At 33.2% G+C, this 16,795-nt stretch overlaps 1 protein-coding gene across 1 annotated transcript; it reads right to left on the reverse strand.

The window, feature by feature from the left end:
• Nucleotides 1-901: 901 nt before the first annotated feature.
• LOC105766116 (metalloendoproteinase 2-MMP) lies at nt 902-2,436 on the reverse strand. Its single transcript, XM_012585443.2, has one exon. It carries the CDS (start codon nt 2,168-2,170, stop codon nt 1,067-1,069), a length of 1,104 nt encoding a protein of 367 aa, XP_012440897.1. The 5' UTR covers nt 2,171-2,436; the 3' UTR covers nt 902-1,066.
• Nucleotides 2,437-16,795: the final 14,359 nt, after the last annotated feature.

Consider the following 16,795-nt stretch of genomic DNA (forward strand, 5'->3'; position numbering starts at 1 on the left):
TATACCTATTAGCGATAACTCATATATGGTGTGTTATACTCAACAAGAACTGCCAAGGCATACTCTTAGCTTGTTGTACTCCTTCAATTAAAGAATATTACAAGAATTAAATCTTGAGAAGCTTCTATGGGCAGGTACTCTATGTGCCAAACATCAGTTCGCCAGAAACTTAAAAATTAGCAGACTAACTACCAAAGTGTGCCAAAATAGATAACATTCACATCTCGCCTTTCTCTCGGATCCACAAAATTGGGATGTGATGATTTGTGCAGTTTACCCTCTTTTTTGCATCATATAGTAAAATGGTCCAATTTCAATTTTAGTCCCTAAGCTAAACTCAAATTTAAACTAAAAGTACAAGATGAAAATGTAAATATACAAATAGTATAGAGACTTGAATTATATTGTAACATTCAAATATTTACTCTATAATTTGATCTAAAAATAATTAATGATTAATCCAATACAAAGTGTTTTAGAATCCATACTAATAATAAGATATATTTGTACTTGTTCCAGGTGGCGACCAAGGATAAAATTAGGCTTAAAATGAACCAAAACCAATCTAAAATTCAGGCCCTAAATTGGGCCTTCGGCCTATTGTACCTTAACTTTGAACTTAGACGGGCTCTAGTATTGGACCTAAATAATTAAAAATAAAATTCAAAATTCTAATAAATTTCTTCCCTTTTCTTTTCACCAAAACATGCTCCAATGAATCAAACTTATCGCCCTTAGATTAAATTAAATTCAAATAAAATAAATTTCAATTTAGTCCCTAAAATTTTAAAGAAAAAACAAAGCAAATGGCACAAAAAGTTGACATAAATCCCTACAAACTAATCAAAATATGTGATGAAAATTTTAACTACCAAATTCAAAGGGCAAAACAGTAAACAACTACAACAAATCAGTAGGTATATGTATAACACAAATGAATATGTACATGGCGCGGCATGGTAATAAATCTCACATAGAAAATACCAAACACTAAAATTTATAAAAAAAATAAAAAAAAAGTATGCCTATAAATTATTCATAATCAACAGAGCACGTTATAAAGAATCTACAAAAATAAAGACCCAAATCCAACGGCCAAGAATAGAGCAAGGCCCCACCGTGGACCCAGATAACGGGGAACGCCGCCGCTACTCTCTCTCTCCTGCGTATTCGAAGTGGTGGAACCGTTATAGTTAGGATTAGTGCCGTACAACAATTGAATCCCTTGGATATCATCGTCCGCCAGTTCCACTTTTCTCGTCCGCGAAGTGATCGATGGGTACATAATCGCATCCTCTACCGACGAATGCCCCAAACCCAACAGATGCCCGATCTCATGAACGGCCACCGACTCCAAGTCCACCGCCGTCGACACCGATGCCTTCGTCACATCACCAGAAACTACCCAGTTCTCATCCCCGTCCAAATGGAGCCTTCCGCTTGTTGGAGAAAAAGCGTGGGCCAACGTCCCTAAAACCCCATCGAATGGCTCGCCGTCTCCGTGGTCTCCAGTGTAAAACCCGATCGTTATGTCCGCCGAGGAGTAGGAATCCACTTGCGTGAACGTCAGCGGCGTAACGGTTGACCATTTCTGGAAGGCGCTCGTGAAGACGGCTTTTACTTCGTCGGTTAACCCATTCGCCGGCAAGAAACTGTACGATAAGTCCTGCCGGTTCGAAGGCCAACGCGGTGTTCCCGGGAAGAAAGAGAAATGCGCCGTCGTGTGCAAGTGTCCGGTAGTGTGAAAAGACGACGATCTACCTGAGTTCATGGAACTCGTCCCGTTGATTACATCGGCGTTACCGCATCTGGGCCGTACGATCTGTTGAAGAGTCTGATCATCCAGTTGACCAGTGACGTTAAGGTTGAAGTTCTGCTGGTATGTTTTCAATGCCTTTTCTAACTCATCGTCGAAGTCCTCGCTGAAATTAGAGGGCGAGTTGGGTATATAACCGAAATGGTTAAAGTACTGTTTAAGCTGCGACAAACCTTCCCGTTTTTCGCCTGGCCGGCAGCCGGCAAATTTGTTGAAGGCGTCCCATGGGGCCTTTGACGTGGCGTTGTTCTTAATCCATGACGGAATATCTGTGATATTGGGAAAGAATCTAGCTGAAACTGAACCAAAACATACCAAAACCCAAATCGCAATCACCAAAACTTGAAACTTCATCGTCTTTAATCTTTGAGCTTCCCTTGTTTGTGTTTGAAAAAGAAATGATAATGGGGATATATAATAGATAAAAGAGAGAAAAACCCAAAGGAGTTGAAAGCCGGTTGCTTTGAATGTATAAGTGGGAGTTTTTATATATTTATTTGAAAAGTCGTGGGGAAGAAGACAATGATGGGGGTTGAGAGTAAATAGAGAAAATGAGGAATGGTTTAATTTCTGGGAATGTTCTAAATGCTGATGTTTTTAGTGTTTGTTTAGTTTTGAATTCGCAACTCTGGGTGGGGGATTGGGGGCAAAAGAAAAGTCTTTCAGGGTTTCATTGTAGAATAGTATGATAGGCAGGTTGGTGGAAACTCGACATCATTTTTGACGCGGTAATGAAGGGCAAGGAAGAAGCCGTGAAGGCCGAATGCGCCACCAAAGTACATAGTATAAAACAAAATTACATGGGGGTGTTTTGGGTCTTTTTGATTGACCAAAATTCAACGTGAAGTTGGTTCGATGATAGTAGGTTAATAGTATTTTAATTGAAAAAATTATATTCCTAAAAATAATGTATTTTAGTTAAGATATATAAATATTTAAAATTCACATAAAAATCTATTAATGAAAAATATTATCTAAATTTCAAACGTTGACATTGATCTTTTAGAATTTTTTATTACTAAAATATTTGTAATGTTTTTAAATTTAAGATAATTATTTCAACAGGAGTTACACCCTTAGAAATTTTATTTTTTAAAGTTATGATTGGTTCGCAAAATGTAATTATAACTTTAATAATAATAATAATAATAAATAAGTTAATTTTCATTTAGAATTGAAAAATATAATTATAAATTACACTCAAATTTATTTATTGAGTTTCTCTCTAAACACAACCGAAAATATTTATTCATGGATTAACTCTTCGATGAGATTTATTAGAAATTTTACTCACACGATTCAAAGTACTAATTAATGACAAATCAAAATCAAGCTTGAGTAAGAAATTTAAAAAAATTTCAAGATTAACCCTTGAGCACCTCAAGGTGCAATGCCACCAAACCTGAGTGGTGTTATCTTCAATTTGTAATATTTTGTCATTGGGATTCAATTTAAAGAAAATTTATTTGTTTGTATAGTATTTTTATTATTGTTTTATCATGTAAAATATAATATAAACTATTATAATATTTTATTTTTATATAAATTATAATTTTTTATAGATTTTTTTAAGGTGAGCAAAACTCGATTTGATTCGAAAAAATCGATTTTTTTTTAAATTTCGAGTTAATAGAATCGAGTTATTCGATTTTTTGAGTCAACTCAGATAAGTAATTCGAGTTTCGAGTTCAAGTCAAGTTGAATTTTACAATTTTAATAAGTTGAATAATTCGAATAACAGATTAATGTATATACCCCTTTGGTCTCTGTCAATTTTGAAAATGAGTAAATTAGTCTCTCTCTCAACAAAAATATAAAAAATCAAAATAATTTTAGAATTCAAATCATTTATAAAAATTCCAAAATTTATATTTTTTAAAAAATTATAAAAGTTTAAAAATTTCTAAAGAATATCAAAAGTTTTCTAAAACAATAATTTTGTGACTTAAATAAGTTAATTAATGATTCAAGTTTATAGTATCTTTCTTTTTCTTATTTTGCTTTGAAATTTTTTCAAATACATATGATTTCAAATTATATGCCTAAACATGAAATTAGTTATACAAGAATGTGATTTTAATTTGACATGTTTAATTTTTAATTTAACTTGAACAATTTCACTTGATTCGACTCAACTTGAATTTCATGTCACTCGACTTGATTCGAAAAAATTTTAAATCAATTAAAATGATAAAATAAGACTCATCATTTTAATTAACTCAAAATTTTTGATTCGATTCAATCCAACAATAAATCACATCTGGATTTACGCATGTTATGTTTCCATTCATTATATAATTTAAGAATTGAATCATTGAATCATTGAACCAATCAGATATTTCATGGTAAAAGAAAAAAAATACAAACTATTCAATTAGAGATTTAATTGGATTTTGTGAAAGTAACATATTCTAATTTTATGGTTAAATAAATAGTTCAAGTCGGCCCCTAACCTATCTCTCTAGCTTTGAGAAATACAGGCTATTTTATCAAATTAATCTAAAATAATTAAATATTTATAAGAATGATCCAAGTTCAAAAACATTTATGAGAGTGACCTGAAAGGAACGATGCCCGTGGGTTATGACACCCTCTTGACTAGCACTCATGTTTGCAATCCCCTAAAAATTACTAAATGATTAGAAAAGCGATTAAAAATATTTTTTTAATGCCGATAGTGCAATGGTTGGCACCCATGTGTATTTTTTCATTTGTATTTTTAAAAATATATGTTATATCGGGTATAAAAAATATTTTTAGGGTGTCAGCTACCTAATACATGACCCCCTAAAAAATATTATTTTTATACCTGGTATAACATATATTTTTTAAAAATACAAATGAAAAAAATACAAATGGGTGTTGGCCATTGCACCGTCGGCACTAGAAAATATATGCAAACATGGGTGTCGGCCATGAAGGCACCACAACATATGGGACACTATTCCTTTCAGGTCATTCCCGTAAATGATTTTGAATCTAGGTTATTCTTATAAATATTTAATTATTTTGGACCAATTTGAAAAAATAGCCAGAAATACGTTAAAAAGCCTATGTCATTCATCTTTCTTATTTCTCATTTGTCAGTCAGAGAATAGACTATTTCTAACAACAAAATCATGAATAAATTAGGTAAAACCATAGTAGAAGTCCCTGTATTATATAGTGAATTATATTTTGGTCTCCGTACTAAAAATATTGATAAACTTAATTCTATATGTTAGATAAAATGGTAAAACGATCCTCCTCTAAAATTGCATAGTTAAATGCTTATGTGACATTTGATGTGTAATAATGACTTTAGAAAATCTTGTAAATAATAAAATGTTGGTATATATAAAAGAAATCTACTTCAACACTTGTTCTAAGTTTGGATAAAAGTAGAACAACGAATCTATCTTTTATAATCCATGTAAATATTTTAAAGGCTAATTTCTAAAAATAATTAACGTATTTTTAGAATTGATATTAGAGTTTGATTTAATTTATGCATATAAACCATTAATATATAAAATTAATTATAATTTTAATGTATTAAAATTACCAAATTGATTATAAGTTTTAAATTTAATGTCAAAATATTAATTTCATTTTTAGTTTTAATATTAAAATTATAAAATTTTATATTTTAAATATATTTTCTAATTTAAATGAAATATAAAAATTATTAATTAAAAAGTAAATAAAATTGAAACAAATACTATAAGGTCCACAATCAATATTTTCAAGAAAAAACTAAGCAATGCTATAACTAGTGTCAATTGCTTCAGGAATTGAGAATGAACAAGGCAAAAAAAGATGAACACTTGATATGTTTACGCAGTTTGGTTTCCTTACAACTATAGGGCCTTGCCTAGAGCGATAATTCATTATCTTAAACATGGTTGAGTTTGTTATCCTATTATGGTTTTCTTCAAAAAATTGCCAACTTAAACATGTCAAGTTTTCTGAGCAAGCAGTGCAACAACCAATTGGCACTGGTCCAAGCACTTATCAAAAATTGCCTCAGCAACCTCCCTTTTTGGAAAAATTTTGAACAAAACCATAACAGGAGACTATACTCAACAATAGAAACAAATGCTAACCCTAAGTAACCCCCTTTAATCAATCAAACTTAACAATCAAATAAACAAATGCATTACCAATCAAAGTACAACATCTACATCAACCTTTTTCATTTTACTCCCCTTTTTTGTTCAATATATATATGTCAACACACTCCCCCTTAATAGTAGCACCAACACACTCCTCTCAATAAGATGTTTCAGTAGGGGTGTAATGGATGCTAACTCATCAACAACTTTATTTGTGGGAGATGTAACTTGTGGAACAAAAAGGATTTTTACCACGAGATCTTGAGTGAGTAAAAATATCTTCATGTTGATTTTCAAAAGTTGTTGCATTAGTTGTCACTTCACGTTTCACTCGTGCATACCATTGATCTTTTCTTACCCAGACATGCTTCTGATTGTATTTTGGTTGAGTTGCAACTTGTCTTCTAACATTTCCCCATCTTAAGTCATTCAACATCTTATAACAATGTGGCTGGATATGACCAACCATACTACAATAATGACATATAATCTTTCTCTTTTTATGCTCTTATATTCCATGAGATGGTATTTTATTCTTCCTCTATATAGATTTTTGCCTCTGACCTCGAGCAGTGCTAGGAGCAGTGGACACTGGTTTTGCCACGGCTTGCTTCCACCTTTGATCTTTTAGCATTTTAAAGTACCTAGGTCTGATATGACCAGAAACTCTACAATAATGACAAATAACTTGATGATTAGAGATTACCTTCTTTTCAACATGGATCTTGAAGCATTCACTACACCAGAACAGGTTTTTAGCGGCGTTTTTTTAGGCCTTTAGCGGCGCTTCTTAACGTCACTAAAGGCATTTGCGGCGCTTGAAGAAGCGCCACAAAAAATGCCGCTAACGACGTCGCTAACTTTTGCGGCGTTTACAGAAAAAAACGCCGCTAAAGATCATGTTCTTTAGCGGCGCTAAGGAAATAAACGCCGCTAAAGATCATGTTCTTTAGTGGCGCTTATTAAAAAACGCCGTTAAATATCATGTTCTTTAGCGGCGTTTAGGAAAAACGCCGCTAAACGCCGCTAAAGATCATGTTCTTTAGCGGCGCTTAGGAAGAAAATGCCACTAAAAGTAATGTTCTATAGCGGCGCTTGGTCAAAAACGCCGCTAAAAGTAGTGTTCTTTAGCGGCGCTTATTTCACAAACGCCACAATTTGATATGACTTTTAGCGGCGCTTTTTGAAAAAACGCCACTAATTTTGGGATTTTTTTTAAAATAAAATTTTCTGTTTTTTTCAACCCTCCTGCAACAACAAATCAAAAACAACCAGATCTAAACTAACCAAAAAAAAATTTATATAATATTTCAAATTAAATGACAAATAATATTAATTGATATAAAAAAAAGTGAATTCATACTTTTCTTTACAAAGACGTTAAAAGTTGAAATGATAAAAATGTTGATGCAACATACACTATGACGGCGGGAGTTGCGACTGCTGAAACATCTTCATCATAATCTAAAGCTGCTGTTGAAGTTCGTCGTACTTTTTGCTCTGCTCTGCTTCTCTCGATGCTGCATCTTTTTGAAGTCGTAGCTGTAGTTCTTCATATTTCTTTTGAACCTCTGCTTTTATCGCTGCTTCTCTTGCTGCGACCTCTGCTTCTCTCGCTGTAGCCTCTGCTTCCCTCGCTGCCGCCTCTGCTTTAAGTTGTTGCTGAAGTTTTTCATATTTCCTTTGAACCTAAAATGTGGTCGCTTGCATCTAGCCATCTTGTCTTTTAACCTCTGAACTTCAGCTTGAGATTGACTTCCCGAAGCCATGTATTGGTGCGAGCTGGATCCAAAATATTGGGTTGGGCTGATAAAAGATCCTTGAAATCGAACTCGACCATACTTTTCAGGACCCAAAACTTCAGTAATAATCCGGTTATCAATGTCTTCAAGATGAACAGAACTATCACTAGAAGCAATCACTTCGTACTTCGTCTTTTTTTCCTTTAGTTTTTCCTAAAGGAACGCAATATATATTAAAAAAACAAATGCAATATAACAATAGTCGCATTACAAGTAATGAATTAAACCATTAGAAAATAAACACTATAAATAACTAAAACAAGTCAAATCAGTATTAAGTAAACGTACCATAATTTCACCAACTTGAGTCATAGCAGATCCATCTTTCTTCTTATGTAATTTCAAAAGTTGAAGGCGTCCAACTTTTGACCGGACGACTGCTCCTACAATATAGTAGTAAAATATTATTTAATAGAAAATTATACATATTTGAGAATATTAAAAAATTAAAAATACCTCCGCCTCAGCTACACATGCAAAACTTCTAGACCCGGCAATGTGAGTTAATTTTTGTTGCTGCCGGCTGCTTTTTCCAACTCGTTCACGATCCTACGTTATAAAATTTTTAGTACGTAAATAGTAAATACTATAAACCAAAATAATTACAATAGTTTGGAAGTACGTCGTACCTCGCCTTTCTGAGAATGCCAAAATCTAACCGCATCTTCCCATTGGTACCTCAACATACCCGGCGGGACATTTTGCAATTTCTCATCGAGGGTTGTTTTTGTCTTATAATAATTTTTCTTCAAAGTACTTTTATTGTCTCTCCATCTTTTTCCCAATGCCTTCTTTACATAAGCATCCGAGACCTCTAAAGCAAACCTCGCCTACAAAAAACACAAGTTAATAAAGTAAATATAAATGAAACTATTTTCCAAGCATTATAGATGACATTAACATTTTGTTACCTTAATATTATCGAGGGCTTGGTTTTTGTTGCTATCGGGCATTTGACACCATGACTCGTAGTTGATAGGCAACATATTCGCATTTCGTGCTAAAATACCCATGTATCCTGCTAAAAGTCGAGCTTCAGATCCAACAGGCTGACCAAAGCTGCTTTCGCATACCTTGACACGCCGATTGGATCTAACTCAGATAACTCTCTAAGTAGCGTACGTCCTCGACCTCTACGCGTCCCACCATTTTCAGCTACAAATGGTATATTATAATATAAGAATTTGAAAAATAAATCAATTATAAGTCAACACGCATGTAAATTAAATGTAAAATTACTTTGAACTTCCGTAGGATCTTCAGGTATAATCGGAACATTCGAAGATCCAATTGCTGTCTGTTGTTCAGTACTATTTGTTTCTGTCGAGTTTGGATCATTTTGAACAATGCTTTCCCTTATAATTTTTCTTCTAGGCATTTTATCTGCAATACACATAAAATGTAATTAAACTTAATAACTAATTACAACAATAACAACACATATAAAATAGTTGAAATATATAATAAGACCAAGATTTAATACTAATGTAAGTTATATAAGTTTAAAAAATCGTAAAATCTTACTACATCATTATTCGTAAATATCTTCATCGGTATCCTGACGAACCCATTGAAATTGTGCACTAGTACTAGGCGGGCATTCTCCATGAAATAACCATTGTTTATAACCTCGAACAAACCCATCAACAATTAGATGCTCATATACAACCTCACGATAATGCCAGTTTATGTTGACACAAATTTTACAGGGGCAAAGAATCATGTTCTCTTGGCTTGCGTATTGAAATGCAAAATTTAGAAACGTCTGTACTCCATTTCGATAGCCGTTGCTTACCCTTGACAAATTCATCCAAGACTGGTCCATTTCTTAATTATTGAAGTCTGACGTTGACAAAAAATTGCACGGGTTTAGGATTTAGGATTTAGGGATAAGTATAACTAAGCTATGTAAGTTATTATGTAAGTTAATATTTTCTCAATGTAAGTTATGTATTAAGTAAATTATGTAAGTTATGTATATAGTATAAAAGATATGTAAGTTATGTATTATGTAAGTTATGTAAGTTATGTAGGTTATTATAAGCTATGTAAGTTATTATGTAAGTTAAGATATAATATATGTTGATTATGTATTAAGTAAATTATGTAAGTTATGGAGTATGTAAGTTATATAAGTTATGTAAGTTATATAAGCTATGTAAGTTATTATGTAAGTAATGTATTAAATAAGTTATGTATTTATTTAAGTTATGTATTATGTAAGTTATATAAGCTATGTACCATTTATTAAGTTATGTATGTATGTGACTTTTGTAAGTTATGTGAGTTATGTAAATTATGTATTAAATTAAAATACAAGTTTTGATATGATATATTTTTGAGCTTTCATTAATTCAAAGATCAAAATAAGTTAAAATTTATCAAAAGACTTTGACTTGGCATTTATATTTACAATTATTTTTTATATTTATCAAAACAACTTTTGTTATTAAAGAAATAATACTTTGATTTGGCATTACAAAATAAATATATTTGGACCAAGTATATATATTTTACTAGCATATATAGCTTAAAATTTAGGGTTAATTTGCCTTTAATGCTTTTAATTTAACAACAATTACTGTCATTTCACAAATTGTTTCCTTTGGAATGGGAGAGTTAATTTGTTAAATAAATTATTTAATTAGTATTTATAATGATTGATTTTAATTATGCTAGTTCATATAGTTGTAAACTGAAATTAAAAAAGTGAATATAACAGTGCTAGTGAGGTGTGCCTTTGACATTCGCACAACATGGTATTATCCCTAAATATTTGATTTAGATGATCACTATTGAATATAATTATTTTTAAAAAGTATGTAGCCGAAATTGCCATCACATTATCAACTAAAGAAGTCTCAATGAAATGTGACCTTATCTTGTATAATGTAAAAAAGATTTCGATTTACAAGGTACATGGAAAAAGATGTCTCAACATCTGAAATTATATTGCAAAGCACACCATCTATTGTTGCACCAACAAAATGTATAATTTAATTTTTACAAGAATGACAGCAATTTGATAATACGTGACAGTCCATTTGGGTTCTCTTAAAATAAGCCATTACCTATAAGCTCAACTGTGTCATTACATAACAATGTTCAAAACACTCATATTTTACAATGAACCACTAGCAATGGCTACTGCTATCAACAAACAAGGCTCATCTTTTTTTTAACAGTAGGCCGTATTTTTTTCTTAACCATTTGCCGAAAGCTTCATGTGTTTTTAAAAACCACATCCCCTCAATTTGCAACTTTTATCATAAAGAAAAGCTCAAATTTATCATAAAATGATGCTCAAATTATGCAAGTTATGAAAAACGATATTGCATAATGTAAGAACAAAAGCAAAAATTGATATTATACCGATAACTTGTTATTAGAATCTAACCATGACTTGAAAGTGGTCAAGTTTTCAATATTTGATGGGCTTTCACCTAGAAATATAAATAAATTGGTCAAAATAGCTCCATTCCATTGCTTTCATTCAACCTAATTCTAAGCTTATTCTGGCTAAATTTTAACAACACTAAATTCAAATGGCAATTTTAGGTAAAATTCCAATTTTAATCCCTCTGCAGTGTTTAACATTGATATTTAATATTTAATATAATTATTTGTATTGCTAAAATAAATAATTAACACCGTAAAATACCGATTAAAATACTTTGGCTATGATTTTCGTTAAAGCCATGAAATTATCGCCATGTAAATGCAACTGAAAAAATCGTTAGAAACTAATGCATCATTTTTTACAGATGCAAGAGGTATACATAGCTTATCTGTTACATAATGCACACTTTAAAAGTAATTAAATTAAATTACAACAATTTAAAATATCGTAATTGGGGCAGGAAGAAGAAGAAACAAGTACGGACGAATATTTTGCAGCAGAAGATATCACGAAAACTTACCGATTGTTGAGGCAGAGGAGACCGACGGAGGGAGACGGTGATGCGCCAGAGGAAACGGCAACGTTGCAAGAGGTCGGGTTTGGGGAAATGTGGATTAGGGGAAATTTCTCAATATTTCAGGGAGAAATGGATTTTGGGGATAAGTCACAATAGTTGGGGTTTAAGTTTCGGTTAAATGTATGGGGCAGAGGAGACCAACGGAGGGAGACGGTGATGCGCCAGAGGAAACGGCAACGTTGCAAGAGGTCGGCTTTGGGGAAATTTGGATTAGGGGAAATTTAGGGATTTGGGGGAGAATGGGATTTTGGGGGATAAGTCACGATAGGGGTTTAAGTTTCTGTAAAATGTATGGGAAAAAAACGATGACGCTTATCTATGAAATTGAAATCATTTGCAGCGCTTAACAATAATCATTTGCGGCGCTTAACAATAAGCGCCACTAATATCAGTACAAACGCAGCCGTTTAACACACATTAGAGTAAAACTTGTGGCGCTTAGAGTAAAAACGCCACTAATAACACAGAAAAAACGGCATCGTTATAAGATAACATTAAACATTTTTGCGGCGCTTTAGCTAAAGCGCCACTAATAAAAATAGGAAACAGCGCCGTTTCCTCAGCTCGTAATAAATATTTGTGGCGTTTTTAAAATGCACCACTAAAAGAAAACAACAAAACGACACCGTCTTCGTTACAGTTAAAGGAAATTTGTGGCGTTTCTTCGTAAAACGCTGGTAATATATCACCTTTAGCAGCGTTTTTCAAATGCGCAACTAATAACACGGACAAAACGGCACCGTTATAAGATAACATTAAACATTTTCGCGGCGCTTTAGCTAAAGCGCCACTAATAAAAATAGGAAACGACGCGCTTCCTCACTTCATAATAAATATTTCGCGTTTTAAAATGCGCCACTAAAAGAAAACAACAAAACGACACCGTCTTTGTTACAGTTAAAGGAAATTTATGGCGTTTCTTCGTAAAACGCTGGTAATATATCACTTTTAGCGGCGTTTTTCAAATGCGTCACTAAAAGAAAACAACGAAACGGCACCGTCTTTGTTACAGTTAAAGGAAATTTGCGGCGTTTCTTCACAAAACGCCGGTAATATATCACCTTTAGCGGCGTTTTTTCTGAAGCGCCGCTAATGCCTTCCTATAAGATTGAAGTCAATTTGATCCAAAATTAAAACAAAATTTATAAAATGAAATTATTAATTAATAAAAAATGGGAGAATAATGCATTTTTAAAAAATAAATTCATGTTTTAAAAATTTTTTTTACATCAATATATTTTTATATTGAATAAATATAAATATTTATGTATGCAATATATAAATGAAAAATGATGTTAATTATATCAATAATTGTGTTAATATTTTACAATATTTAGATTAAACTAAAGTTTATGTATATAATTGAACATTAAACTGTTTTTCATGTACGCTTTTGGGATTTAACCCATTTTGATATATATATTGTTTGAATTAATATTTTATATTTATCTTATTTACATTTATATTCTAAATATCCTAAACCCTAAACCTAAAACTCTAAACTATAAATCGTAAACCCTAAACCGTAAACCTAAACCATATTTTTTGGAATTCGTGTGGCCAGTAGACATATATTTTATATTATTATATTATATATATGGTTGTAGTACAAAATGGCATGAATCCGAGTAAAATCCAAATGTTCTTCTATTTCCAAACTAAACCTTAAAACCCTAAACTCAAACCTTAAACCCCAAACTCAATCTCTAACACATAAACACTTAACCCAAATTAATAAACAGTATACCATAAACCCTAAACCGTAGACATTAAATCTTAAATTTTAAACCCTAAAACCTAAAATAAAATGATGGATTTTGCTTAACACTTTGATATGCATTGAAACCCTAACTGTAACCCCTAAATCCCCTAACCCCTAACCCCTAACCCCTAAAGCATAACACCTAACCCCTAAACTTTAAATCCCAAACCCTAAATCCATACCCCAGACTACTCCTTAAACTCTAAACCGTATACTATAGAGATAATTAATTCAATATTTTAAAATTAATACTATCTCTTTTACGATTATATAAGAAATTATTTAATATATAATCTAAAAAATCAAGAATGTATCCAAAAATCAAAATTATTTTAAATAATAGTATTTTAATTTTTCCATTTTTAACGAATATTTTAAAATATTTTAAACCCTTGAGCATTAGCGGCGCTTCCCAAAAAACGCCGCTAAATCCCCAAAAAGCTCCGAAAACGGCATCGTTCGACTTAGTTTTATTGCGGCGCTTTTCGAAAAACGCCGCTAAAGGAAGCATTAGCGGCGCTTTCTTAGAAAACGCCGCTAAATCCACTGAAAGTTAAGAAAACGGTGCCGTTGGGCACCCCCAAGCATTAGCGGCGCTTCATTAAAAACGCCGCTAAGGCCTCGAAAGATCTGAAAACGGTGCCGTTGGACATATGTTTTTTTGCGGCGCTTTCCTAAAAACGCCGCTAAATCCCTGAACATTAGCGGCGCTTTCGTCAAAGCACTGCTAATTCCACGAAAGTTGAGAAAACGACACCGTTTGGCTTAGGTTTTTTAGCGGCGCTTCACCAAAAACGCCATTAAATCCCAAAAACTACGGAAACGACACCGTTTGGCTTAGGATTATTAGTGGCGCTTGATTAAAAACGTCGCTAAATCCCCAAAAGCTCAGAAACGGCATCGTTGGGCTTTGGTTTTTGCGGCGCTTTCTGGAAAACGCCGCTAATTCTTATTTTCAGCAGCTTTTTTCATTTTGCGCCGCTAATGATCTAACTTTAGCGGCGTTTTTCATCTAAACGCCGCTAAAACCGCCGCTAAAAGCCTATATTGGTGTAGTGATTCACATTGATTATCATTATTAGTAGCTTTGACAAACACTATTGAACTTCTCATCACATATTTTTCCTTCTTCTCAATATAGCCAATGCCACTTTTTGTTGCATTCTTTTTTCCTGCAGCAAGGATTTCTTCAAGTTTACCACTACTGTTATTAAACTTTATAGTATGGATTGTGTATTCGTAAATTCTTTTTGAGTAGTCACGAAGTCATTCCATTATAGTATTGTGACTGAGCTTTCTATAACGACATACCATTACAAAAGTAACTTGATCAGTTCTAGTCCAATAACCTTGTCATAAGTGTGTTACCTTCATAGGGCATCCTTAATCTATTTGGGATAAATTCATTCTCCCAATATGATCCTATTTTATCTCATAGTAACTATTACAACTTATTTCATGAAAAGTCGATTACTATCAAATACTAATAAATACATTCATCACAGAGACGAATGACCCATGGTCATGTTTACTTTCCATCAACCATGTAACGCCAATGAGAGGATATCATTTACCTATATCTCAGGCTATGAATTCTACTATTGTGAATGACGCTACATACTGCAGAAGTCCTATACCCAACGTACTAGCTTTCGGTTCCCTATCAATTTGAACTTAGGCTTTTACTTACATCAAAATATACGAGTCGCACATGCATAATTCGTCATCTACTTAGGATTAAAGTATGACACACTTTAAACGTCACAAGTGAATAAATCCATAAATGGATTCAAGATCTATTCTTCTTGGGTCCAATCCAATATACTATCAGTCTAGTCAGTCACATTTATGTCTTTATCTTTTGAGAGTCATCCGCTCCGATGCCCAAGACAAGACATCTCCTCAATTGGACTTGATAGGCGACATATTAGGTTTTCAATCGGTTTACTCATTTTCGATTAGACTAAGGACATGTTTAGGTCTACTAATATAAGTTTTCTTTTCGTATTACGATCCAACCACGTAATACCACTTAGTATTAGTTTAAACATTAGACAACCAGTGAGCCAATATTTGTTTCTATTTTGCTTTGCATGCAAAAATCACATGAGGAAATTATACAAAGTATATTAAAGTAATCTATGAAATATTTTATTAACCAATCTGTTCGAAAAAAATACAAGTTCACAAACGAATATACTACACTTAGGGCACTAGATCCAACATTGCAGCCCAGCTATTTTCAGGTTTCATGGTTCAAACTTTATTTATTTCTTTTGTAAGTGGTTCCTAACTTGATAAAAAACCTTCTAAGCCTTCTCATGAATAGACTTATAAAGGCTCTTAACCTATGTAATACCCGATTTTTACCCCGGGTACAAATAAAAATGGCCCCAAAAGAAATAGCCCAATTACAACCAAATAAGCCCAAACCCAGACATGATTTTCGAGGCCCAAATACAGTGGCCCAAAACAGATGAAGAAACCCTAGGGTTTCTATGGAGTTCATCAGCGCCGTAGCCACCAAGCCCCGCGTGATCTTCACGTGTAAGAAACAAACAGAAAAAAAAGGAAAGAAAATCAAAGATTTGCAGATCAAATAAGATCAAACAGATTTTCGTTTTGATTTTTTATTCTTATTTCGGCTATAAAAAGCCACTGAATATACTGTAAGAGGGATCCCGAAAAAATCAATAAAAAAAACATGTTCACACAAAAAGAGCACCTGAAATACAAATCAGAAAATCAATCGGAAACGCAAAAAGGTTGATATATTTTCTCGTTTTGTTATCTATTTCTTTTTATTTTTTTACTTACTAAAATAAAACGAAATAAAAGGTAAAGAGACTCACCATGATTTGCTTCTGAAACGCCGCGGGCGATTGAGGTAACCGTCTCCGAGGATAGACGGTCAGAAACTGAAGAGTTTCTCGAAGTTAGGGGCTTTTTCAGCCATATTTCAAAAGATTTGAACCCAAATTTGGGGTTTAAAGGGTTGGAAGGGCCAAGAAGGGAATTTCCCCTTTTTCGGCCATCGCAGACGGCGGTGCCGGCGCCAGAGATTGGCGGCCGGCGCGGTGGCCGGTGACCGGCCGATGATCGGACCCTTGGCCGGACGAATAGGAAAGGAGAGTTTTTTGGGAAAGGTTTTTGTTTTTTTTTTAAAAACAGGCTTAAAATGATTTTTTTATGAGTAGGGGGCTTTTATAGGGTACCAAAACGGTACCGTTTTGGAGTGCCCCCCAGACACCCAAAATAGCGTCGTTTTAGGGAGGCCGACCCGACTCCGACCCGACCCGGCCTAGGATCCGCGTGTTTTTGAGCGGAGGGTTAAATTACGCTTT

The sequence above is a fragment of the Gossypium raimondii genome, chromosome 5 (genome assembly GCF_025698545.1).
Source record: "Gossypium raimondii isolate GPD5lz chromosome 5, ASM2569854v1, whole genome shotgun sequence".
NCBI lineage: Eukaryota > Viridiplantae > Streptophyta > Magnoliopsida > Malvales > Malvaceae > Gossypium > Gossypium raimondii.